Source organism: Eucyclogobius newberryi, unplaced genomic scaffold, assembly GCF_026437365.1.
Source record: "Eucyclogobius newberryi isolate DKJ021-1_F unplaced genomic scaffold, fEucNew1.0.hap1 SCAF_13, whole genome shotgun sequence".
Taxonomy (NCBI): domain Eukaryota; kingdom Metazoa; phylum Chordata; class Actinopteri; order Gobiiformes; family Gobiidae; genus Eucyclogobius; species Eucyclogobius newberryi.
Window position 1 is genome coordinate 23,915,580 of NW_027315757.1, and position 26,413 is coordinate 23,941,992.

At 42.2% G+C, this 26,413-nt stretch overlaps 1 protein-coding gene across 5 annotated transcripts; it reads right to left on the reverse strand.

Moving 5' to 3' along the window:
• Positions 1-77: 77 nt before the first annotated feature.
• Positions 78-26,413, reverse strand: gpatch8 (G patch domain containing 8). Of its 5 annotated transcripts, XM_072443005.1 has the most exons (11): positions 26,282-26,359; positions 21,244-21,321; positions 20,178-20,214; positions 17,768-17,786; positions 14,099-14,171; positions 9,029-9,070; positions 7,122-7,189; positions 6,334-6,420; positions 6,110-6,253; positions 5,890-6,020; positions 78-5,743 (listed from the first exon to the last, which is right to left on the reverse strand). In XM_072443005.1, the coding sequence occupies exons 7-11, from the start codon at positions 7,146-7,148 to the stop codon at positions 955-957; spliced, it is 5,178 nt and encodes a 1,725-aa protein (XP_072299106.1). In that variant the 5' UTR covers positions 7,149-7,189; positions 9,029-9,070; positions 14,099-14,171; positions 17,768-17,786; positions 20,178-20,214; positions 21,244-21,321; positions 26,282-26,359; the 3' UTR covers positions 78-954. The 5 variants fall into 5 exon arrangements, with proteins under 5 accessions (XP_072299106.1, XP_072299103.1, XP_072299104.1 ...); XM_072443002.1 differs by lacking the exon at positions 9,029-9,070; XM_072443003.1 differs by lacking the exon at positions 9,029-9,070 and having other exon boundaries at positions 20,178-20,267; positions 26,282-26,358.

Below are 26,413 nucleotides of genomic sequence, written 5' to 3' on the forward strand. Positions count from 1 at the left end.
TCACTGAAGAAAATGGTTCCAACGTGTTCTAGACACGTACACCATCTAGTGGTCCGATTAAAAAGAACACGCAAAAAACGTATGAACTCAACATTTTATTTGCCAACACAAAATTGTTCTTTAAAAAATAATAGTTGCTACTGACGTGTTAATGCAGCCTTTAAGGGTAAGAGAAATTACCAAATTTGTTGTTCATTCAACTTTCTTTTTTCAGTAGCAGTTTTAACCTATACAATGGTTACAACAGGTTAATCTACAGCAGTTATTTACAAAATTACACAAAAGCAAAAAAGCTCTTCCTAAAAGAGCATTTAGGAAAATAATTTAAAAACAGAAAAAATACAATTATTGCAGTATACTACAATCGTATTGTTACATGATGCAAAAAAAGCATCATTGTCATGTACAGATATCAGTGCAATTCTTTCATATAAACCCTTACCACAATAAACATTAGCTTTACCTCAGTAATAAAGACAAACTCAACTTCACGCTCTTATTTAAAAATGATGGTACCATGTTTGGAAACTAGATCTGAATTTAAGATGGCCATCATTTATGAACTTCACATTATATACTCAAGTTGAAATAAGAGCTAGCAGGTTATCCTGAAATGCATGCTTTGATTTGAGCTGATGTCATAACCCTCTTCCTGATTTATAAGTCAGCCATTATATATATGTATACTTCTTTTGCTGCAAACTGGGGCAATTAAGAAACATATATGTAAAACAAAAACTCCAGTAGTTTGCTCGTTTAAAAATGTTCTTAATAAACACCAGTGTCAGAGGTATCATAAAGATTTAGGGCATTACCAAATGGTAACGTCTAAACAACAGTGAATAAAAAATGGCATCTTATAGGTGCTCTCACTGTAAGCCAGAAAAAAAGATTGGTTCATGTGACCAGTAATTTCACAATTTATATGGCAGGTTTGGTAAAAATGTACATTTCTCAAGAGCCATGGTTAGGGGGGTGTTGGAGGTCCTGCCCTGAGAAGAAGGGGTGAAGCAGAGGGTGTAGCTGGAGCGCTGCTGCTGCAGCGGCTTGAGAGGGTCGCTGGGCAAAGAGCGTGGGGTATAAAGCGTGGGGGACGTGGTGCAGGGCCAGGGGAGTGTGGTGAAGAGCTGACGCTGGGATGATGTGTATGGGCTGTCCAGAGAGGAAGGCAGTGTGGTGGGCCGGAATGAGGCCAGCATGTCCCAGAGAGTGTCCTAAAGAGTGACCGAGGGAGTGTCCCAGAGGGGACAGGGAGATGGGGGTGAGGTGGTGCTGAGGGATATGGTGCACTTGGGCGAGTTGGGCATGGGCAGGGTGTGGGTGATGTTGGTGTGCGGGGTGAATGCCCATGGCAGCAGCTGTGGCAGCGTGGTGCTGCAAGATGGCGTGCTGTACTGTGGTGATGGAGGTCCCAGATGCCATAGACACTGGTTGTTGGATGTGGATCTGCTGCAGAGTAGGGGGAGGGGGGGCCGGGGCCATGTTAGCGGCAGCGGCTGCAGCTGCTGCAGCGGCTGCTGCTGAAGGAAACGACTTCACCTGCTTCGCCAAGAGCTGTTGCTGGATGTGCTGCTGTGCAGCCTGCTGAAGCTTGCTGTATTTCTCCATCTCCTCCGGGGTAAAAGTAATGGGCTGACTCTCCAATGGAGCAAGTCCATCCTCCTCAGCCTCCAGGCCATCCTCCTCCAGGGGAGGAGGGTAACCAGCATAGTGCATTGGAGGCTGTTGCTGCATGTCGGGCAAGAGCTGTTCCATCATAGGGTTTTGAGAAAGGTCCTGCTCAACATTTTGATATGGACCGATCATCACGGGCGCCTCCTGTTCGAAAAGGGGTCTAGGCGCTTGAAGCATCTGCTGCTCAGGCGTGGGCTGCTGAACTTCTTCTGGCACAGCCGTGATCTGGGGGACTTCCTCCACCTTCTGCACTGGCGGAGCAGGGGGCGGAGGTGGAGGGGGAAATTCACGGATGGGCTCCACCAGGATGACCTCACTTTCACCCTCTGAGCCCTTCCCTTTGTTGCCCTCGTCAGGTCTGGTGAGAGGAAACAGTGGCTTCTTTCCCGCCTGCAGTTTACCAAAAAGTGGTAGCATGGCTTTGTTTCCCAGAGTGGGTGGAAGCTTGGGGCCAAAGTAACCCTGTGGGGGGTCCTTTATCTTACCCCCAGATTTTGTTCCTGGGACAGAATCATCAGAGCTCTTCTTGGACTGTATTTTTTCCAGAAGCTGTCGAGCTGTAAGTGAGTTTTTCTGTTCTCCAGCATCTCGAGAAGCACCTACTCTCAGAGTCTGTGAACTAGATGAATGTGCACTGCGGTTAAGGCCTCGTGAGGAGGATGCCCGAGGAGACTGGGAGCGGTAAATTCGAGAGCGGTTAAAGTCTCTGCGTTGTGTCTCACTGTCCGCTCTGCTCCTGGTCCCTCTGCGATGGGGCGAGCCTTTCGTGGAGGCTGAGGAGCGGCTGGCAGAGCTGCGGCTGCGGCTGTAGCTGCGCCTCCAGGACCTGCCGCTGGTGCTGCGGCTCCAGCTGCTTGAGCTCCGGGAGCTGCTGCGGTGGTGCCGCCGATGCCGCTTGCGACGGCTGTAGCTGCGTGACCGAGAGCGCGAGTCCTCGGATGAAGAAGTGGAGTACTGACGCCTCCTGGACCGCCTCCGCCCTCTGCTGCCCCGTCTCTCATACTCTGAGTCTGATGAGCGTTTGGAATGGCGGTGCCTGCGCCCCTCTGTGCTGTAGTCACTGTAGCTCTCCGAGTAACTGCGGCTGCGGTGGCTGTAACGGCTGCTGCCGCGAGAGGAGCGTTCGGAGCTGCTCGAGTAGGAGCGGCTGCGAGAGGTCTGGCCATGATGCCGTCTTCGACTACTGCCCCGTCTCTCTCCACGTCTGGATGAACGGCTGTGGGATCTGCCAGAGTCTTCGCTGTGGTGCCTTCGGTCTCTGGGACTGGACTTGTGATGGCGTGAGCGCTGGTTCGAGCCCCCGTCTTCCTCACTGTCGCTGCTGGGAGGTCGACCAGAGGCTGGACTCTTCTGGGCAGCCGTGGAGCAGGAGGCACTTTGCACTACACTCGCATTAGTCTTTTGGCGTTTGGTGGCGCTATGCTCCTCTAGTGAGTTGGGTTTTTCACCACCTTTTCCAGACGATCCTTCTTCTGCTCCAGATTTAGAAGGCACTTCTTTTGTAGTGCGTTTCCTCTTCCCCAGTTCAGTTCCAGTGCTGCCAGTGGCTACACTCTCTGCAGTTGTTTGAGCTGATGACACTTTATCCTCGGACTTCCCCTTAAGTTTCTCTTTTTCCTCACCGGCAGCTTCCTCTTGATCTGGACCTTTATTTTTGCTTTTCTTTCGTTTGTGCTTTTTCTTTTTCTTTTTTATTTCTTGAGCCAATTCACCTTCTCCCTCCGCCTCTTCTGCCGTTCCTTTCTCTTTTTTCTTTGAATGTTTGGCCGACTTCTTGTGCTTTTTCTTTTTCTTCTTTTTCTTGGCTCCGCTGCTTGCAGCCTTCAGTGCATCAGCTTCTGATTGCACAGGCTCTTCTTTTGGAGCTGCCTTCTCTTTGTCAGCGCTTGAACCAGGTTTCTCAGTAGTATCTACTTCATTCGTTGAAAGAGTTGTTTGTACCTTCTCAGCAGATCCTACAGGTTTAGGAGATTTTGATACTTTTGCATTTCGTACTCCTTTATTTCGAGACAATTTGAAATCAAAATAAAGCGGATTACAGCTGTAAGATAGAGAAGGCGGGGCTTTTGTAAATTCAAGTAGCTCAGATGGCCATTGTAATGTAGTGCTCTCGTCTTTACTCAAAACAGGGAAAAAAGGACCAGTAGGTATTTTAGGACCCTGGTCTGAATTGACTGCCTGTTGAGCGCTGTCAGTTTTTGGTGCAGAGGTAGTCTCAGTGGATGTCGTGTTTGCTGGAGATGGAGTCCCCTCATTTTTCAAATCTGGAGGTGGAGGCTCAGCTTCTGGTGCTGATGTTGGATTACTTTCCACCTCTTTTACTGATGGTGATACATTTGCGCTTTTCTTTGACTGTTTTTTACTGCGTATTGATTTATTTTCACAGGCTTTACTTTCACCGTTTTTAGTTCCTGCTGCATTGGTTTTCACCTCACTTATAACAACTTTAGATTTAGATTCTTTTACATTTGCCTCCTTCTGTTCATGGATTATTTCTGTAGTTTTTGACTCCTTCTCTGTTTTCTCCTCCTCGGTTTTGTCCCCCTTCTTTGTTTTGTCCTCCTTTCCAGTTTTGTCCCCCTTCTCTGTTTTGTCTTCCTTCTCCGTTTTCTCCTCCTCCGTTTTGTCCCCCTTCTTCGTTTTGTCTTCCTTCTCCGTTTTGTCCCCCTTCTTCGTTTTGTCTTCCTTCTCCGTTTTATCCCCCTTCTTCGTTTTGTCCCCCTTCTCCGTTTTTTCCCCCTTCTCCGTTTTCTCCTCCTTCTTCGTTTTGTCTTCCTTCTCCGTTTTCTCCTCCGTTTTCTCCCCCTTCTCCGTTTTCTCCTCCGTTTTGTCCCCCTTCTTCGTTTTGTCTTCCTTCTCCGTTTTGTCCTCCATCTCCGTTTTGTCCCCCTTCTCCGTTTTGTCCCCCTTCTCCGTTTTGTCCCCCTTCTCCGTTTTGTCCCCCTTCTCCGTTTTGTCCCCCTTCTCCGTTTTGTCCCCCTTCTCCGTTTTGTCCCCCTTCTCCGTTTTGTCCCCCATCTCCGTTTTGTCCCCCTTCTCCGTTTTGTCCCCCTTCTCCGTTTTGTCCCCCTTCTCCGTTTTGTCCCCCTTCTCCGTTTTGTCCCCCTTCTCCGTTTTGTCCCCCTTCTCCGGTTTGTCCCCCTTCTCCGTTTTGTCTTCCTTTTCCGTTTTGTCCCCTTTCTTTGTTTTGTCCTCCTTCTTTGTTTTGTCTTCCTTCTTTGTTTTGTCTTCCTTCTTTGTTTTGGCCTCTTTCTTTGTTTTGGCCTCTTTCTTTGTTTTTTTCTCCTTCTCCATTTTCTCTTTCTCCGTTTTATCCTCTTTCTCCGTTTGCTCCATCTCCATTTCCTCCTCCTTCTCCGTTTCCTCCTCCTCTTCCTCCATCTTCTCCTCTTTTTCCTTGCCTTGCTCTGCTTTGATTTGACTCTGGTTGGTTGCCTTCATGAATAACAAGAACTGAAAATGAGGCTTGACCCGACAGTGAGCGGGTGGGATGTAGTGATAGTACTGAGGTTCCTGCCCACAATATCCTTCCTCTTTCTTCATCATCATTTTGAGTTTGTTTAGTGTCGAAGCCAGAGACGCCCCGTCGTCCGGCGGCTGCTCCTCCTCCTCTGCTGGAGCCGCTGTCACCAACTCTACTGCCTCGACCGCCTCAACCGCCTCAACCGTCTCAGACACTCGATTGGGGCTTTCTGTACCTGCCCCTGCCCCTTCCTCTGCAGCCTTTTCTCCATTTTGACTTTCGCCCTCCTCCACGACCTCCTCACCATGATCGCTGAACACGGCAGCCACAGTCTCGAGCTTCACCGGCGCTTTTTTCGCAAACGAAAAGGACACGCTGACTTTTGATCCGCCGCTGCTCTGGGTCGGGGAGGAGGAGCTGTTTTTACCCAGGGAGAAGCTGACGGTTGAGCCTTGCTTTGGGGACGCTTGTTCACTTTTATCCGCGACTGGAGGAGCTTCTAACACAATGTCTGGCATGTTTTCTAACGCCATGTCACTGTCATCCACATTTTCTCCATCCACAGCTACTGTAGTGGGTTTAAACTTGGGTCCACTTCCAGGGGTACTGAAATAAAACCAAAAATATATACCGTAATTATTATAAAGTTAATACTACAATCATTTTTTTGGTAGTAATGTTGCATAAACAAGCACAAGTAACATTGGCACCTCTAAGATCCAACCATAAGAGGGCACTCTATGCACGCTTACCTGTCCTGCTGTTTTCTTTGCTCGGCCAACACATGCAATCTACGCAGCAGTTTTTCGTGCTTTTTTCCACCTTTCCGAGTACGTGATGACACATTTCTTGCGAACTCTCTCTGTTTTAACTCTTTCAGTCTCTGTGGTTCACAAAAAAGACGTGATGGTATTAAGTAAATTATTATATATATATATGAATGTGTTATTAAGGCAGGTTCATCTGGTATACCTGTTTATGAGCATGGTCGTATGAGTTGATGTGGTTGTCGAACTCCTGGTGTTTGGTATACTGCTTGTCACACAGCTCACAGTAGAAGTTGGCTCTCAGGTCTTCCAGAGCCTTTGCGATGGCCTTTTCTTTTTCCACCTGGTCCTAAAGTTGAGGAGAAAGATTTGCATCAATGTTTGCATGCAACTATAAACATGCACCATTTTTAAAAGGTCAAACTATACCTTGTATTTCTGCCGCAGTTCTTCTGTGTCCTCCTTTTCGATCTCCAGAGCTCTTCTTTTCTCCGTGGCATCTTCTGCATAGTCGAGCTACAATGACAATACACCTCAAGTTACAAAGTGTAAATTAACTTTAAGCAGTCATTTGTGCTTGTATGCTTCCTATATACAGTGTTGGGAAGTGATTATATACAGGTTTTGGATTAAGAATATACCATGGTGTACTTGATCGTGCCATTTAGGCATTGAACTGCATGGCATTAGTGGGAAAAAAAGAAAACACTGCTCTTGTGGTGAGTGCATGTGTTTTTACCTTCTATAGTTAGTGAAAGAAACATTAAGCCATTTTAATTCTATGTCATGTTTTCCACTATATTGTAATACAACAAAAGTATTATAATGTATTCAGAATACCTACTTTGATCGGATCATGTAATGGAATACGTTACAACATATATTATTCAACCAATACTATTCACGCACTGTTTACTTTCCGCACTATTTCCGACCCTCTGTAAATGTTTTGTGTAAATATCTGTGTACATACCTAGACAAGTTTACTTTTTATTCTTTACCCTATTTTATTAGTCAATTCATAGTTTATGCATGCCATATTTGACTCTATAGACGTTGGTATCATTATCATTTTATTATTCATTGTTTTATGTTGCACCTTAATGTATATACGCTGTAGTCAATGCCAATGGCAATACACCTTTTCTGATTCTGACATCAGTTTTATTAACAACAGAACAACAAATTTTATGTGCGGTCAATAAAAGGCAGCTCACCTCCATCTCCATTCGCCCCATCCCCATAACGTCATGTTTGATGATAATGGGCACAGGGTCGGTGCGTCCTGACAAAAGAAACACAGAGCAAAATGTAAGTGAAGTTTTTGAAACTGGGTCATGTGACCAGCTCGGAGACAGCCTGCTTATAGAGCATAGGGTGCTGGGGTTAGAGAATTTTGCCTTCAAGTGCAAAGAGACCAAAAAGCTACAGTGAACCAAATACTGGCTATTCTCACAGCTTACTGCAGCCACCAAGGGCAGAATATTGCATCTATCCAAATTGAATTGTATGTATTATTGAGCTTGTATTTCTACTCAAAGGTTTTGCCAGTGTGTGATATAGAACAGATAGCCCACAGCCCCTCCTGTGGCTGTTCACTGCTGCAGTCTTGATAAACCAGAATGCCAAGTTTATCAAGGACAGCCTCAGTGACTCGTGTGTGTGTGTGTGTGTGTGGAGTTGCAACAAGCCTGCGCAGCCGCTGTCACTGCGACACTACCCGGGAGAGGAACAGACCAATTGGATCACTTCGTTCTAAGCTTGGCATGGCTGACCGCTGCAAGTCTGTTTCAATGTCCACAAGTCCAAATCTGCTCGCTCGCCCAAGCCCCCTTCACTAAAATGAACTCCGCTTAAACTCTTGTTACGTAAGCTGTGAAAAGAGCAAGCTCTGAAGGAAATTGTAGAAAAATAAACAAACCAAAGACAACCAAAACAAGAATGAAACATTAAAGATATAAAATATATCAAATCAAACTACTTTGGAGATTGACACATTGCTTAATCCACTCATAATCAGCCAAACAAAGCAGAGAGAAAGACAGAGTAAAATTAAAAAGGACACAAGCACTGAACTACGGCAGAGTGACGTCACAGGCCAGGTATCGCCATGGTGACAGTGCAGGGGGGATACTCACCTGGACACATATGGGATGGGTGGGAGGAGGGGGAGGACAGACAGACAGATAGACAGGGGAATCTCATAACAAAATGCATAGAGAATTTGGACTAATCTGCTGCTCCTGTTGCCAGCCAAATACAATAATCAATCGTTCTGATTATCAGTTCAGTTTGGTTTCAGTTTTTTCCTCCAACACATTTGAATTAGTTTTCTTCATGAATTAGTTCTTGATGTATACCATTGGGCATATGGGATTAATTAAAACACTTAATATTGGCAGATGATAATACAAATTTATCACATTATTACTTAAAATATATTTTAGTTTTAATGGAAATATCTCTCCACTGTCTTGACTCCATCACAGCCCAATGACATGTCTGAAATCATAGATGCATGGTATACTGACGTATAATGGCTGGCCTGGACTCGCAGCCCCACTGCAGTGTTTGATGGGAGGGATCTATGGCGGCTTCAATATTAGAGGCATTATTCCACAAAGGAAGTCGGGGGAGAGGGCAGATGGTGTAATTTCTGTATCACAAGACTACCTTCTGATCACAGCATCAGAACTGATACCATAACGGAGTGGGTCTGTTAGCCACTGCAGTGGTCTGTGTGAATGGGATCCAGGATTAAAGATTAATGAACAATTATAGTCATCCCAAACTAACACCAGTCCTCAAACACAGTGACGATACTTCCACATTACCCATTCCAGTGGAAAAGAAAGGACCAGACAAAAACAATGTGCATCTAGATCATCACAGGGTGTGAATCACAAGGTTAAAAACTGAAAACAAACAAAATGACAATGTTCTAGAAGTAATACGTATGCATGATATATATACAAGCAGCAGGATGAAGACTAATAGAGATAATTGGAAGCCTATGTAGCATTGGTGCTCTGATGAGAGGTAAATAAATTATGGGAGAAATCAAAACAAAACAAAAGAAAATAAAAAGGAAAATAATTCAATTGGGGGATAAAATAACATTTACCACTAAGTTTACCATCAGCACAACATGGGCAGGATCAAATAGCTGTAAAAAAGAAACACCAATTGGTTAAGCAGGAAGATTGAGGCACAAAGAGAAGGTAGGGTGGGGTTGGGAGTGTGGGTTTCGGGGGCAAAACTACAGGGGCGTCACGTCAGGGTGTCACCCCCTACCCCTCGCATCCCTTCACTTAGGGCCCGTGCTTACAGGGATCCTCTCTCACCACTCACTCGCCCAAGACCCACGGCCTTTAGGCTGGCTTAGGTTTGACCATGTTACCAGAAAATGTGCCCAAAGTGTCACGAAAACTAACTAAACTAATCATCCGTTATTATTAAAAGTATTCGCTACACATTTTTGTTACAAAATGATTATATTTGCAATAGGCATTCTCTTAAAAGCAATTAGTTTGTACAAAACGCCTGAAGCAACAATCGCCATTTTCCCCCATTGAGTTTTTTGCCTCTCAAAACAGTTGTCAGCCCAGTTAGCAAAACTCGCCGCGATTACGTGTATAGTCAAGTTCTGGATGTGCGTAACCCGACAGCAGTGATGACATGACACACACAGATGTACCTGAGAAGAAAACCAGGGGGCTTTGAGCAGTGCTTAGAGCGGACTTCCCAACATTAACTTTCGTTCGACCGTTTCATCCGTCTACTACTTTTCCCCCGCGATCGTGACGACTAACGAGCGTTTGTTCTTCCTCCAACGCTGCAGAAAGCCCCAGGTTGAGTGGCAGTTTGAGGCAGGCAGGAGTACACCTCTGGGACAAACATGCTGTGCAGGAGGGTAAAGAAACAAGGGGGAGGATGGCGTTGTGTGCGGCCGTGATGGGTGGGGAAGGGTAAAGTTCGAGAAAGTGGTGAGCTTGTCCCTGTAAGTTGACTCTTTGGCCCGGTCAGTAGTACATACACACACACACACACACACACACACACACACACATGAGTTTCACCGGTTTGGAGGTAGAAACAGGCAAACAAGCAGAAAAAAGGGGGGGAAAAACTTGTCTACTCTGCAAGCCATTCAAAGTCGTAGTTACAGCCAATCAGATACCCAGATACAGCAGCCTCGAGAGAGTCAAGGGAAATCTAGATGTTTTGTGGTGATTGACACTACAGATGTAATGGTGGAAATCATGGCTTCCTAATTTCTACCTTGATTTCAATTTTTTTTTTTTTTTTTTTTGGACTGTTTTTTCGAAGCGGAAACACTCGCAATACTTTGAAATAAAGGTTTAGTGATTATGAAGCGAACAGTAGGAAGCTGATAGGGGCCATTAGCCTACGGTACACTGTAAAAGGTTGTTACAGTCAAATTCAACTGCAGAGTGGGAGAAAGGAAAGCACACCCACACATACACATACGGACATACAGAGGGTCCCAACAAACCTTACCTAAAAAGGGGCAAAAAGGACAAAAGAAGAATAAGAACAAAGTCAATACAGTGAAAACTTAAAAAGGGGAGACAATGTTTTGCAAAACTCTACACTTTTTAGTTGTCAGAGAGGACAGGGGAGTAGAGGAAAACGATGATTTCAGAAAGCGACGTAATGGTATGTTCATCATGGAATTATAAGCTTAGGATGTGAAACGTTTAAACACATTTTTTTTTTAACTTCTCTTTTGCTGCACTCTCATTTGCCGAAACAGCAGGCAGCTTATATAACAAAATGCCACAAGAGCCCGTGGCAAAAACACAAACGTGAACCTTATGACTCCCGATGCCCTCAGCGCGGGATTTTAATAGCATCGGTTCCCAAACACCTCGACTGCAACGAGTAAAGAAACATGACAAACAACTGTTGGCTCTCGCACAATGAGGTAGTGTCCTGGTTGGAAGCCATAGTCGAACAGAGCGGGGCTTAGCAACTCCACAACAACGGGAAGCAAGACCATATATGTACAAGAGCAGCAGCGCCTCGCCAACTATGACATAAATCTCCATCGGCCAAATGACTCCAGCTTTTCCCAAACTTAAGGTAATGTTGCCTGTGACTTTGTGACGAACATCTGCAAAACTTCTACACACGTCATTAGTTATTTAAAGAAGACATATTATGCTTTTGACAGCTATATACACTGCGTGTGCAAAAAAAAAGGGCACAAGCTTTAATATTTCTTAGGACCGCCTTTAGCTTTGATTACTGCACACATTCGCTGTGGCATGGTTTCAATAAGCTTCAGGAATATTAAAAAACTTATTTCCATCCAGTGTTGAATTATTTCACCAGTTAATCTTGTATTGAGGATGTGAGTGACCACTGCACAACGCCTTCTCCAGCTCGTCCCAAACACTCTCACTGGGGTTCAGATCCGTAGTAGATTAGTCTCTGCTTCTCCTCAGATGTTTTCTCTGCTTTACGCTAAAGAATTAACCCTTCTCAAACACACTTGACATCTTTCCCATGACCACGGGATTTGTCTTTCCACACGGACGTTTCAGAAATGAGAAGCCACCCGCTGCGTCAGTTGGGTTGAAATACCATGCTGCAGCTGAAAGATCATCAGCTGCAGCGGTTATCCAGTAGGAGGCTCGCACCTACTGTATTTGCTTATGAATCCAAGTGGATACTTTTTTGACAGTGTAGTTCTATCTATGACATGACCATTATTTTATGGCCGTGGCTGGAGAGCCCTAACCCGCGGTCAAATTGCTGCGCAGTTTCAGGGACCGCGGCTTTTCCCTTATAGTCCGTTATAGCCTCATGGCTAACCCTAACGCTAACCCTAACCTTAACCCTAACCTTAACCCTAACCTTAACCCTAACCTTAACCCTAACCCTAACCCTAACCTTAACCCCAACCTTAACCCCAACCTTAACCCCAACCTTAACCTTAACCTTAACCTTAACCTTAACCTTAACCTTAACCCTAACCCGGCGCGGTCTAAAACGGCGCTAAAATGCGGTCAAATAGCGGCGCAGTTTCAGGAGCCGCGGCGCGCGGCCGGCACAAAAATAACATGGCAGTTTCGGCCGTGCGCCGCGGCACTGCAGACACTCCCTTATGTTATAGCATTTATAGCGTAGCATGTAGCATTTTGATTGCAGAAGGATAAAGATTACTCAAAAAAAAAAAGAAAAATTGAGAAGGGAAAACAATTATAATATTGTCAAAAGCTCTTAAAAGTCAAATTTGCATAATATGTCTCTAAAAATATCAAACTCAACATTGTGCAGGAATTGTACTGGGTTTCTGATGACCTCACAACAGTTTCCTCCAGGCTATTAATAAAGATGGGAGGCAGCTAAAGGTACTGTTCGTGCTGTCAAGTTTAATTGGTTTTAATCGACGACCGTGATTATACAGGTCAATGTAATCGTAAGCAGCCCCAAAGAATAAATAATAGTCACGATCATTTTTATTATATTATAAATATATATATATATATATATATTCATCAAAAAATAAATATTTTTTTAAATTTAAAGTGTATTGCATTTTATTTGGCTGTTTATGTCACGCTGTTTATACACATTGATTCCAAGTTTGATTTCATAAAGCTCATAATGTGGAAATGGTAATCTATTAGTCAATATCAATGAAAGTGGATGCATTTTGGTCAAGACGACAAAATCTGGAATAATGTAATATTGTGAGATTTTTTATACAATAATTGTAACAAAAATGTGATATTGTTGTTACTATACATTTTCTTCCCCTTTGTAAATTCCTAATTATTATTATGTGTTCAATAGGTAAAACTGGCATATATAAAGTATAAAATAAAATATAAATAATCAAATTTCTTATAATGTCTTAACAAACTCTATTGTAAGTGAAGCTATTATCAAGCATGTCTATCCACATTTCAGGCTTGCCATGCATCACGTGCTTGTAAATTTGATTCCGTGGATCTGGTTAAAACGAGGATGTCATGGCAGTGTGATTATTACATTTGGTAGAAATTGGGTTAGACTGCAGGTCTGAACACAGAGCTCCCTGTAATCCTAGGCACATGCTTGGGAATCATTTATGCAATCATTTCTTACACGTTGGGGGTTAGTCAAAGGGTGCAGACCTAGTTCTGTACAATGATTTAGGTTATTCAAAGCCGATGGAGTTAAAACGTACTTATAAGGATATATAATATATAGTATGTATAATAAGGAATTACATTTTTCTTTTGATATGCAGTTTGATTTCTAAGAGCCGTCAACCAAGAAATAGTGAAATGTGTAGTTTGACTCAAATATGAAGCAACCTGAAATGCCACTGAAAAGGACTTCTCATTTCAAAAGATCTTCTGGTAAAGACTGCTTTTGTAGGTGATGAATTCGCTCACTCACAATACGATTCGTTCTTATTGACAACGGCATATGAATCATGCTACGATGGCAAGATGAAGAAAGAAATGAGACAATAACAGAAGCTACGAGGAGAGGGCAGCAACAGGAGGGCGCTCCGTGGACACATGCCAGGACTGAGTCAGACCCAGCGAGCCTATGAGCGCGGCAAGCTAGTGCTAATGAGCTGCTGACGTTAGCCAAAGCAGCCCACACGCCTACTCCCACTCCAGCAAGTCAATACGGACGGGGCTATCCAATTACAGCTGCCGCAAGCTGATGTACAGAGCTCACCCACTTCCACGTTTTATTGAGCCACACACTGCAAAGAGCTGAGGAGGGCAGACCGTACAAAAGACTGCAATGCTTCACTTCATATCCGTACCATTAAAGGTGCACTATGCAAGTTTTCTGGTGGTGGACTTCATATATAAATTAAACTGCAAAGTCAATTGCTTGGACTGACAGCATCTGGGAGTGGTTGCAATGTAACCATGCCTACGCTTTTGCATAACATAAGCAGTTCTGAGCAGTTTCTCTAGTCTACTATGATATAAAAGGACATGCAATCAGGTAACGCCAAGGCAAAAAAACAGCATTTTCTTGGATCGTCCGTAACACTCGCTATGTAAGTACAACGAACCAAACCAACATCAGTAAGATCGTCAAAATATAGCCATTAAATGTGTAAAAAAGAAAAGGGTAAAGAAGCAGAAAGTTGTAGTTGAGTAGTACCAGCTTTTTGTTTGTTTGTGTTTTTGCGCGTCGAGTGTCGTCTTACCCTGCATGCTTTTGCCCAGGCCTTGCCCCAGCTTCCATCCATGTTTCTGAAGCAACCGGTGTCCGATGTTATCCTGGCAGAGAAAACAGAGGAGAAAAACCAAAAATATTCCAGTAATAAGAAGAGCTTTTACCCGTTTTTTTGAATTATATTTTTTTTTAGACGGGTCACAATTCATTTCAAAATAAAATAACGGAAAAAAAATAAAAAAAAATCATTCAAATCACGCTATCATCACAACCACCACCATCACCAAGTCTCACTTTTACCATACACATCTACAGCATGTAACATCAGTGTCTTCCAGCACAAATAGTGGTAAGGGCAGTGACAAGAGATTTCTGAAAGCTTTTTTCGTCCAACGTTAAAAAAAAAAAGAGGCAGGAGTATGTGTGTAAACTAGAATTGCGTCCCTGAGTGAACCTTGTAAGATGAATTTGGCATGTCTACATTTTGAACACGCCAACTCACTAAAAGGAACACGGGAGGAAGGAGCGGGCAAATATATGTATCGCACGCGTACATATATGAACCGCGGATAGGGCGAGCTTTTGAAAGTCCACAACGAAATCAAGTGACACAGTACAGGTATGGAAATCTTGCATTGAACGAAAACTAAGACCAGAAACTCCAAGCTTGCTGTGATACCGTAACCATGACAAAAGGAGGGAGGAGGCACCATGAAACATATAGCAGCTGTCACAACAAAATGAAAGAAAATAAATGAAAAAAATAAATAAATAACAGCGAGAGGAGGAGGAGGAAGAGGAAGGAGAGAGGTGTAAATCTGATGTGGGCCTTGGGTTACCATTACAAGGCCCAGGGTGGACAGAGTACGGTACAGTGAAGGAGGGTTCGTGAAAGCAGACATTGTGTGTTTGTGTGTGTGTGTGGCCCCCGAAACAGTTCAAAGAAGTGACTTATTGTGCACGTTTTTGGTCACATTGCTTGGCTTGTTATCGATTGTCAAATCTGGTTCAAAATATGTGCAATACGAGTGACAAGACACATACTGTACATGGATTTGTTATAGAATAGTACAGCCTGGTTCAAGATCTTCCGAGTGATAACTTCTAGTAAATGTGTGTGTGGTCAAATCATTTGGATCAAAGTTGACCCTTGTGGATGTTACTTTGAGGCGTTAACATTTTGGAACTCAACTGACCAATTCTAGTTATAAAGAATTGTTCTTATATGGTTGGAAATGTGTTTTATACATCGATAAGTACAGCAATAATGACAAATTTATAACAAAGCAAATATGTAAGAAGAACAAAAACATGCACAAGTAGTAAGACTTTTTTTTTTTTTTTACCACTAGAATGGGTCAGCAGGAAAACAAACACATTAAGTGAAATGCAAGGCCGTCCCACCACTACACACTAAAGTACATCCTCAAGCACAAATAAACAGGACACAATAAGATTTCTAAATGAAAAGCAGTGTTTTTTTTGTTTTTTTCAGTTGTGATTATAACTAATCCAAGCTTTGGCTAACATTCACCAGAGTGCTGCATTCTACCAAACAGACATACAAACCAAACAAAAAGGATATTTATAATCACAAAGAGATCAATATTCAACTCTCACAAACAGAAAAGTGAAGGGGGTTGGAACAAAAAAACGGAAATAAACAACAACGGCATGCAGCTTTTTGTTAAATGAGCTTTAACAAAAAGGACCATCGGTGTTAAGTGCACTGTGGACACGGACAGAGGGGTGAATGGGGCCGGTAGCGGAAACAAAACTGCAACGGTGTTAGATTCAAAGTGGATCAGGCACATAGAGGGGGAGGTGAGGATGGCTCCGGTCGAGTTTCAGAGCGACCCGAGCCATGGAGGTGGTGAGTTTAGGACCATGAGGTGAGCGTCGATGGGTTAGTGCATGTGAGGGGTGTCAAGACACTCGGGCCACACGGCATCTCCGACCAAAGCGTCTGAACGTACGATATATTGATTTACTGCGGTGCTTCATCGTGTATCCAGGTCTGAACGACGGTTTTCAAGCTTATTTGTTGTTATTCAGCTCACGATCATCGAAAGAACTAAAATATAATAAATGTGGAAATTTCAAACACATCTATACTAGTAACCCTAAATGTAAAGTGCTTGTTGATTAGGCCTTTTATAGCACATTTGATCCTTTCTAACATGACTTTATTTTTCAAAGTGTCATTTCAGAAAGCTGATCACATACTATACGTGTGGTGATCTCTCTGAGTGTAAATAACATGCAGTAGCTGTAAGGGAAATACTAAAGTATAATATTTCTTCATTTTGTTTTGTCCATCTGTTTCAATACGGAATACAATTTTGAGTCTGTCAGATGAAAAAAAAGCAATAAAGACGTCATTACATTAGAAAGTTTTACCAGCAAATCTTGCCTCCGTTTTCCTAGTCTGACAATTTTGGTGACGTTCATGATTTTACTTCCCGATTTGACATTGGACTGTTATCTAAGGGCTACAGCTCGCCTAATTTGCACATGTTTGCAAGAAGAAGTTTGGCACCCCAGCTTTAGTGGCTATTACTGTGACTGTCTGCCACACATTGCTAATACAATATGGATGAAATGGTCAAAAGCCACACAATTTGTTTGACGCTTTAAGTCGCCAAACCGCCTGTACTTCCTGTTTGGTGGAGGCTGCTCCCTTTGATTTACGGTGAACTGTACTGTGCTCGCTCAGTGGGACTGTCAGATATTTCCGCAGTAGAGGAGATAAGAGAGGAATCTGAGCCGCGTGTCAGAGAAATACTGCCTTCATAAATCTGTAACCAGGCCAAATTGACAAAACAAACTTTATGTCAGCCTGCCTTCTTTCCAACAGGCATTTCTTCAGACAATTGGTTTTATTGCCGAGAGAGAACGAAGAAATACTGCAGAATGTGCTGCAGTGAACTCCCCCCACCAACTTGGAGCACTTTATGTGCACTAATGGACGGTGCTCCTGTTTATATCCAGACGAGATACAGACTGCTTTTTTCTGAATGTCATATGGGGCCAACTACAAATACAAATATGGTTTCTAGAAGGATGTTGCTTTTATGGAGAGTCTAGTAACATTGGAACACTGCCATGGTTTTCTTTTAATATTTTTTCTACAACTGCTGAGTACATAAATGCCTTGTGTGTGTCATAACTGAACATTTGAAACAATAAAAAGCATTATGTGTAATAGGGTTGTCAAAAGTATCAAATATCAAATACTAATTGATAATAAAAACTAGTATCAAAACTAGATACTCATTTGAAAAAGTATCAATAGGAACAAATCTGACCTTTCCTGTGCAGTTTTAAAATGATATTGAGCTTTAGAATAAGACCACAATGTTTAATAAAGACTATTATTTTGGGTTGGAAATGTTTAAAACCTTGACCTTAAAAGAGTATGTGTTAGCACTTATGGTATTGCAATCGGTATCGAGAATCCATTCCATTCCTTAGTATTGAAATCGACTTTGACATTTTAGTACCGCGACACTAATTTGTAACATCCGATGAAGCACCATTGGTTGGTCTCTACATTTGGAGTTGCCGGGCGGAGATGACGTGCAGACTGCGTGTTGAAGCACAGATGAGTGCACCAAAAGAAGAGACAGACAGACGGATGAAAGCAACGGCGGCGAGTCCAACAGCAGTGCAAGTGGAGTGAAGGCATTTCCATACGAACCTGGCTTTAAAATACTGGGCTGTCAAAAAAACAGTCACACGTGACACAACGTAAGAAACCAGCCAAACGCTTTGAACTTCAGTTCTACTAAAGCTTCTCTAAGTCTTACAAATGCAAATCTCTCTGTGCCTTTAACAAACACAAATAGTACAAACAGAAGAGTAGGCATGTAGGCAATATATCCACCAACTGACTGTTAATACAAGAGAAAGAACATAGAAAACGTTATCCAGAGGTCTACAAGAGTGGGTGGCTTTAAGGGTGCACTGCGCCATGGTTGGCACAGTGCAGGGACAGAGATATGGGAGAGGGCAGTGATATGCAGGGGACCCCACACAAGGACCTCAGAGTCTTCAATCTAAGCTGCCATGCACTTTTTCTGTACACTTAAATGGACAGCAGTAGAATTATCTGTGAGGGATTTGATTTTCTAATTCCCTTTTGGGGCTTTTGATATATTGCAGTAGCTTATGCTTAGCTGCCAGGTGAGGTGGGCAATATATCAACATTTTGCTTTGAAAATACAGTCAATTTGAATATCGGGTATATCAGTTATGGTACAAAATGCCACAAAAAGAGCGGATTAAGAATAAAAATGAGCTGTAAACGTTCTAATGAGGATATAAGGTAACATTTCTGCACTTTTGTGATTAATTTGAGAGAGAATTCACATTTGTCTGATAATTAAACCTGAACTAATACATTTGAAGACATTTCTGTTGGATTGACGTAGTACTAAAAAAAACTCCTCGTCGGCGTTCTCCTATAAATGTCAAGATATTTTTGTCAATATCGCCCACCTCTACTGCCATGTCGCTTAGCACTGAATGAAAGCTAAATATAACATACTGCAAGTCTAAATGCGTGACTTAAATGAGTGGGATTTTAAACTACTACAGTGCGGTAAATGGACAACATTCATTTTGCTTTTTGCACAAAGTTGTTTCCTTCTACTTACCTTGCAAACACGGTGGTCAGATTCTGCAAGTTTCACAAAATAATATCAAATTAATACAGATGATTTCTGTTTCATGTCAGGAAAATGTAAGCTAGGAATTGGACTGGCTTGGAGACAAATGCTTTTGTTTGCACCAGCGCATGTTTTCCAGCGTGTAAAATGAGACGTGTTGTTATTTTCCCGTTTAATTTGCCTGTGTATAAATAACTCCCAATTAAAAAACATGATTAAAAGCACGCTGCCTGTAGCTCTGAGGATTCCCGCTGCATATCGCTCTCGGGTCAGGTTAGGTGAGGGGCAGGAGGAGAAGGGGCAGGTTTGGGAGGTTTTGGGTGGGGCAGGAGGGATGGGAGAAATTAGTATAACTGTTGAAATGTAAGTGTAACAAGGAAAAGTACCGAGTAATAACTACCAAAGTTAAAACATGCAATGCAAAACAATGTTAAAGAGTCAGAGCGAAGACCAAAAGGGGAAGGACAGAAAGAGTAAATAGATCCCAGTAAAGTACCACAGACCTCTAGCTGCCTAGAAATCACACACAATAGACGGCAGGGGGAGGGGCTCCGCGCAGCTGGACCGAGGCATCCACAAACTCAACTAGCTATTTTTTTACAATTTGGTGACGCATCAAATTAAAACATACTTGATATTTGTAAGCATTTGGACAGGACAATGATTTACGACTAAAATGGCAAAGCTTTTAACTTGATTGCGTTGCATTTCGGTCCCTACTTTTACTGTGAAATGCCAAATCTCAGCTGTCAGTGCCCCCCGCCCACAAATAATAGCGCAGGAGCCAATGAGCCACTCAAGCCAGGTGAGCAAGCCACCTCTCTCCGTTTACTGCCTCTCTTCTGCACCCACGCACAATAACAGGGATTTGAATGAGCGCTATGGAACACCGGCAGCCTAGGTGTATTTGAGGTTTAACTTGGGAGAAAATTGGATTTAGATCTTTGTAAAACAAGCTAAATTTGATCATTATAGTTAGTAACATGAACTGTAATCCTTATTTTATTCCAAATTTGTGTTTTTTTTGTGTTCCTGTGAGGCTTTAGTCGCTTGAAATTCCAAATAAAAACAGCTTTTTGGCCATGTAATGAGGATGGCTGAATGCGTTATGATTGTGTGTCGTGGTGACAGGAGCCACGGCCTGCTCACCACGCTGCTTAGGAGTCAGCTTGTGGGAAGGAGAGCGCGCTTCAACGACAGAAAAGAGGGGAGGAAAGACACTGCCTGCGCTATTATCCATGTGCCTCTTCAGCGAAAAATGCAGTCCCAGTTGCACAAGCACCATGCCAGCACAGAATGACAGAGGGTACTGTACACCTAATAACTGTAGTAGAGAAAGAGCACAGAGTGAGCATAGAGAAGTGAAAGTGAGAGAGAGAGAGAGAAGCGTTACAAGGACCCTAAGATAGGAGTAAGAAAGCAGAGCGTGCAAATACAAACCGGGTCATTGCTGCTTAGCTAATAGGGGGCCAATTCGCTGCAGGAGAGAAATGTCGAACACCCCAAGTTGTGTACAATAAGATAACTGTCCTATAGACACAAACACTATACATCAATGCTAGTCTATGTTGACACGCACGCACTCAAACACAAATGTTTCCTTTCACACCGTCTAATGTGCAACTCTTAGTTTGTTGGGGATGAAGAGAGGAAACAGTGCTGCGTAACTCTGTCGTGGCATAAGTCATTTATTGCTCTCAAAATGTAGATTTGTATACAAAAAAAAGCAATCGTCGTCGTCATATTAAAGTTAGAGCTAGGCATGTCACAATAATTACTATATCAACTTCAAAAAATTATGTTTTGGGGCTCAATATTTTTGTGTGCACCTTTAGCTTTGCACTAGTGTGAAAAAGTGTGTCATTTCCTTTGCAGTGGGATAAGATTTGAGCTGTAGAAGTTTGAGTAAGTAAGATTTATGACTATAGGTACAAACTGGCGACTGAAGTGTTTTATTCTGCTATTGATTTATTTTTAATGATCTATATGTTCAGAAAATGGTTTACTGGTAATATCCTGCTCCAAGGCTATAAAGAAGTTATAATATTAGTTGTTAATAATATAATAGTTTTTTTTTTTTTAAATATCATGACAGGCCTAGTTAAAGCCACTTTGCTTGATTGTTAAATGGTTGTATGAGGCTATGGCATTATATATGCTTTTAACAGCAGTGCTGCATCCTCTCAATTCAAATTTGTTCTGTAGCTTGGAGGACTAACAATGACTAATGGAAGACATCAATAGGAGTTCTAAGTAAAATCCATGAATAAAACAGGAAAGTCTATTATGCACGATTTTACTAGTCACAAAGAAACATGGTAAAAGGGGATTTATTAGAGTTTAAATCTAATCTAGGGGTTAGATGGCGACACTGAATGCATCTACAATACTTGGACAGATGAGTGAGGTAAAGGAGGTGTGGCCTCTGAATAATAGTTTCCCTGGACCAATCATCCAATCATCCACAGCTGGTCCCATGGTGCACAGAAGATGGGTGTGGCCTTACCGATTCTATGGGCTTGTCCAAGGACGCCTGCTCCAGCTCCAACTGGCCCTCTTCATACTGGTCAAAGTGATTTCCCCCCTGCACACACGACACACTCAGTTATAATGTACCTGGCATATTGAAGCTCAATTCATTTAAACGGTAACAATAGTAGTTACTAGCCATTAGGGCATATTTAAATTCCAATGCATCACTGGAAGAAGTTTTGTCACTTACCTGTGTACCTTTTAAATTTGTGTAGCGCTCACAAACCTTTCGGCAAACATTCACATGCATTCATTTTCAGGCGCGTGCACAGCTTTAAAATAGTTTTTTTGGTACAGGCAATAAAGTGAAACTGGGTGGACCACCCAAGCACAGTCAATCGGAGTGCAGCTGCTCCTACTTCTGGGCAAGACTTACTTTATTTTATATATAAAATACTTTATTATTACCGGTAGATACAGACAGCTCGCAGCGGTCGCATTTTTGTCACAAAGTGCTGCTTTTACAAGATATTTATTGGTAGGATAGGATATAAATTTCCTTTTTTAATCATGTAATGTTTGGTAAATGGCAGATAATAAAGAAATAAGACTGAAAAAACATTAATCATGCATTTTACAAAGCATTTTGTTGGGTAATAACTAAAGAGAAGCTACTGACAGATCCAATCAGGTTCATTGTTAAGTATCATGGACAACTGGCACAATCCCAGACAGATGAGTCTCTGTCATGGTGCATTATCAAGAGAGAAATAATATTACAGCACAAAGTGGGTGGAGATGAATGAGAATTGTGCACAAACTACTGTATGAGACTATCCCAGACAGTTGTTTGTGGTGCAATATTTCAGAGTTAAAGGCTAAGAGCTAAGGACTAAGTGGGCTGGGCACACATGTTCCAGACTCCTGGTTTAAAATCAGGTTGAAATCATCATAAATAGTTTTAAATAAAATTGTGATTGAGAAGACGCTGTAGCGCAGAATGGCAGCCATGTCTTTACCAGTCATCCTCATTGCAATGGTGGCTACAAAAAAGTCCTTTACCACCTTAAGAGGGACTGTGAATGGACTATGTTTTGAGAACTTAAAGGCACTATAAAAATCTGGGCCATTCTTATAGCGTATCTGACTTACACCTATTTACCTATATTTGTTCTCAAAAAGCCTGCGAGGGAAGGCTGTTGCAAAGACTATGACTTTTAAAAAACTTGATTCAATTCTCCATGTTTTATTTACTGCTGTCAAAACACTACAACAGCTTAGAGCAAGAGGTTGCTGCTACCCCTCGAAGAGGATAGATTTCAATCTAAGAAAAAAATGAAAAGACCTGGGGCAATAGAATGGAGATTGACAAAATATTAAAAATAGACATGAACGGCTTTAGAGCTTAAGATTATTCCAACACAACAACATCATTTGTTTTTTCAGCCAGAAGCTGAAATGATAAGATAACATGAAGGATGAGAGTCTTTTTCCTTGTTAAATGTACTCCAGTGGTGACAGCTGCGTGCAGTAAGCAGCGTACCTCAGATATTTGTTCCTTAGATTGCAGGCATAGCTCCACATTCCCGATCCGAAACATTACGTGTGCATTGTGCCCTGAGTGGGATCGGTGGTGAATAATGGGCTGCTATTGGGACCAAAAGGAGAGTGTTTATGGAGCTGTGTGCTGCTCAAGACAGATGGCTTCCTCTCGTCGTCAGCAGAGGAGACACCAAGGTCGTGTTTAAGAGACCTTTACCAGAACATTACAAAAACATAAAAATAACCACCAAATAGTCCAGGGGAAAGTGACATTTTCTTATGTTTTTGAAATATAAGATGAGCAGCGAAATGAATATTGATTTTATAAAAAAATGTAAACAGGATAACTTTAAAATTGCCAATTACTTCCATAAAGTGGAGTGAAGGGAGGCCCTGGTGATTCACTTCACTCCACAGTATGGAAAATCAAGTCATCGTCATTTTAAAGTGAATCTGGGTCATCCTTGAAGAGCAACTGACCTTTCTATTCAGGATGCCCTTTATGATGAAACTTTCATTTATCCTCCATTGTAACAGACATTATCCCGGTTTTTCGCCTTCAAGAATGCACTCTTTTAAAATAGTAGGGATGGGACAAGATCTGGTGCCATAAAATGAAAGACTGAAGACTGTACACATGTGTAGAATGAGAGATGTGAGATCAAAATAAGTTTCAAAGCTGATGAGTTACACATTTTGAAAAAGCCGTAGTTCCAAAAAGCAGTGCCTTTGCCTTGTCTTGACGTAATTGTGTTTTATAGCAGTCTGTGTACAGTCCTAATGTTGATAACTCGATTCACTGCCAACCATTTCATCAATTGATCAGTCAAATGGATTAATTATTTCAGAATGTAAAACCTCCCCTAATCCAGATCACCACACATTTTATTCAAGCCTAGTTGACCTTAAAACATACACTGGGAAAGCTGCAGCAGCATTTGAAGCTCCTCTCGCTGTATTGCTGCTCCAGAACTGCTTTGGTCGATAGATTTCCCGGTTGCAGTGATGAGAACATGTCAGTCGCAGTGTTTCTCTGGGGAGTCCGGTTTTGCATAGATAAGCAAGTGCTCGAATCAACCCGCCGTAATGAGGCGATTTGATGCCACACTGGAAGTCATTAATTCAGTTGGTTTGGGACTCGGCATCAGAATGAGTGAGGCCGAGGATTATGGGAATTTATGGGTACAGCCACCGTTGTGGGAAAGCAGATGATTTATTTATGACCAGCTCCTCATCCCGATGTGTACAGCAGCAGCCTTACATGGTATCAGCAATGGAACGCAGACCTCATATGACTTATTTAGAGCTGTAGTCCTTTAGTCCTTCGATTAATCATCAATGGTCGACTCAAATTAGTATTAGTCGACTCATTTTTTGGGGGGGGATTTTAAAGGATTTATCATAACAGCAGAAAGAAGACTTTTTTTTTTACATGCATATTAGAAATATTGTGATCTTCTCATGTGATCTCCAAGGTCTTAATCATACAGATACTTAATAGTTTTGCGAGATTTTGCCAGTGTCACGGTCCTTTTAGTCGATTAATTGATGCACAGTAGACTAAAAATGTCTTTAGTCAAATTCAGCCCTAGACGTATTAGTTCAGACACGTGTAGAGCTCGTTTAGTCCCAGTTTATGGGCCACTTTTAAGAATGTATTTAGAGCCGGGCTAACACCTAGCCTTGTTGTCATTTCAATTAGTCTAGATTTCTACACATAGCCGTGTTGTCATTTCAATTAGTCTAGTTTTCTACACATAGCCTTGTTGTCATTTTGTTTAGTCTAGTTTTCTTGTTTGCTTAAAGTTTATAGGCTTATTTTTCATTGAAGAGTTGTTCTGGTCGTGTCATCTATAACAAACCCAACATCACCATCAACAAAACTCTGTTGCCCCATCTCTATTGCAGTAGATTAAACACACAATATTAGCAGTAGCTTAGAATAACATTGCTCATCGTTGCGGTGGTGTGAACATTTGTCGTTTGGGTTACAGAAATGACCAGCTTTTTACAACAATGCTTTGAATGTGGCGAACACAACAGAAGCGCAGCGCAGATAAGATGGTGTCCACTGATATGCAGCAGACTTGAGACAGCTGACATTTTAGAGCACAAAGCCGTATGGGGCCCAAACATTTAGTATTGGCAAAGTCACAGAGGGCACGGCCTCTGGACTGTTTGCACTGTAGGTGTTAGGTCAACAGTCGGAGAGTGCAGTCTGCTCAAAGGCTTTAGTAATAATAAAACTACTGTCACTGTCTGACTAACTGTCTGACTTGCTTTTGAGGATGGGACGTTTTGTAAGACATTCTGCAAATACTTTTAGGCTTAGATCTTTGTTCAAGCAAGAATTAAGTTAAAGCAGCATCAGAAACCTGCACCCAACTGAAAATGTGTCATAGTAATATTATCACATTTATTCATCATCATTTTGTTCATCAAAACACTTAAATTGCATAAAAAATATGAAAATCAATGGACAGATTATTAGTCACAGAGATTGTTACCAAAATATGTAATAAACAGCATGTGTATTGCAATGTTAAAGACTATTAAGAATATTTACACTCATAATAAACCTGTTGGACAACTTTAAAATGACAACTCAGCAGAGGTAACAGTGTCAGGTAAAAACACGTTTGACATAATTGTGTGTCACAAGTTGTCAACAAAAACAACAAAAATTAAATATAACAAATATTATTTTTTTAAGTAAGTGTAGTTTCAAAACAATTACTGGGTGTGGTTTGTAGAAAAAAACAAATACAAGACTTAAAACAAAGGCATTGGGCAAGACTGTCCCTCCCTGCTGTGGTGCTGATGAGGCAAACACAAAAGTAAACTATTGTGGTTTCTATAAAGTACTTCACAATCACAAACAATAAGACCATGTATCATAAAAAAAAAAAAAAACACAATAACCTTAGTTGTCAGCAATATCTGTGCTAAACATGACTACAACATAGAGTGAGAAGACACCACTAGTAGAGCAATAGGTAAATAAACACAATCCGGTTTAGTGTCTCATGCTGATGATCCAAACTTGTATTATTTTACACATTACAGCGATAAGATACTTTTAATCTCAGGACTGCAGCTGATACTTCATTGTTGTTGCTCCAGAGCTAGCATCCAACATTAGCGCAAGTCGATAAATAACCAAGGTCACTATTATTTGCCTCATTTATGTCATGGTTTTAATGCGACATATTGTGCATTACGAGTACTTCATACGCCCGTGTACTCGACCGTTTACCGCACACGACCGCGCTTTGGTGGGGGCAAAACGGAGCAGCATCACGGGGAAGAAGTAAATGGAGAGCCGCAGTGAAGTAGCCTTCTTCACTAGCATTAGCATTAGCAGAGTTAGCTTGCAGCATTAGCTTGCAGCAGCAGCAGCAGCGGCGGCTCACGGGCAAAACCGCGCGGTGTGGAGACAAAATACGCCGAACCGTGAAGCCGTTTGCACTGCACGGTCACAACGCCGAGCCGCACCGATGACAACGCGCGGGTTTGAGCGCGTCTGTTACCTGGAAATCACGTTCTTCGTTGAATCTAGAGAATCTGTCGGCCATTTTCTGAAGGCAGCAGCCGCAGCAGCTCCAGTGCTCGCTCCGCCTGTGACAGCAGCGCTCTGACTCTGCCGCTGCCGGAGATCCAGC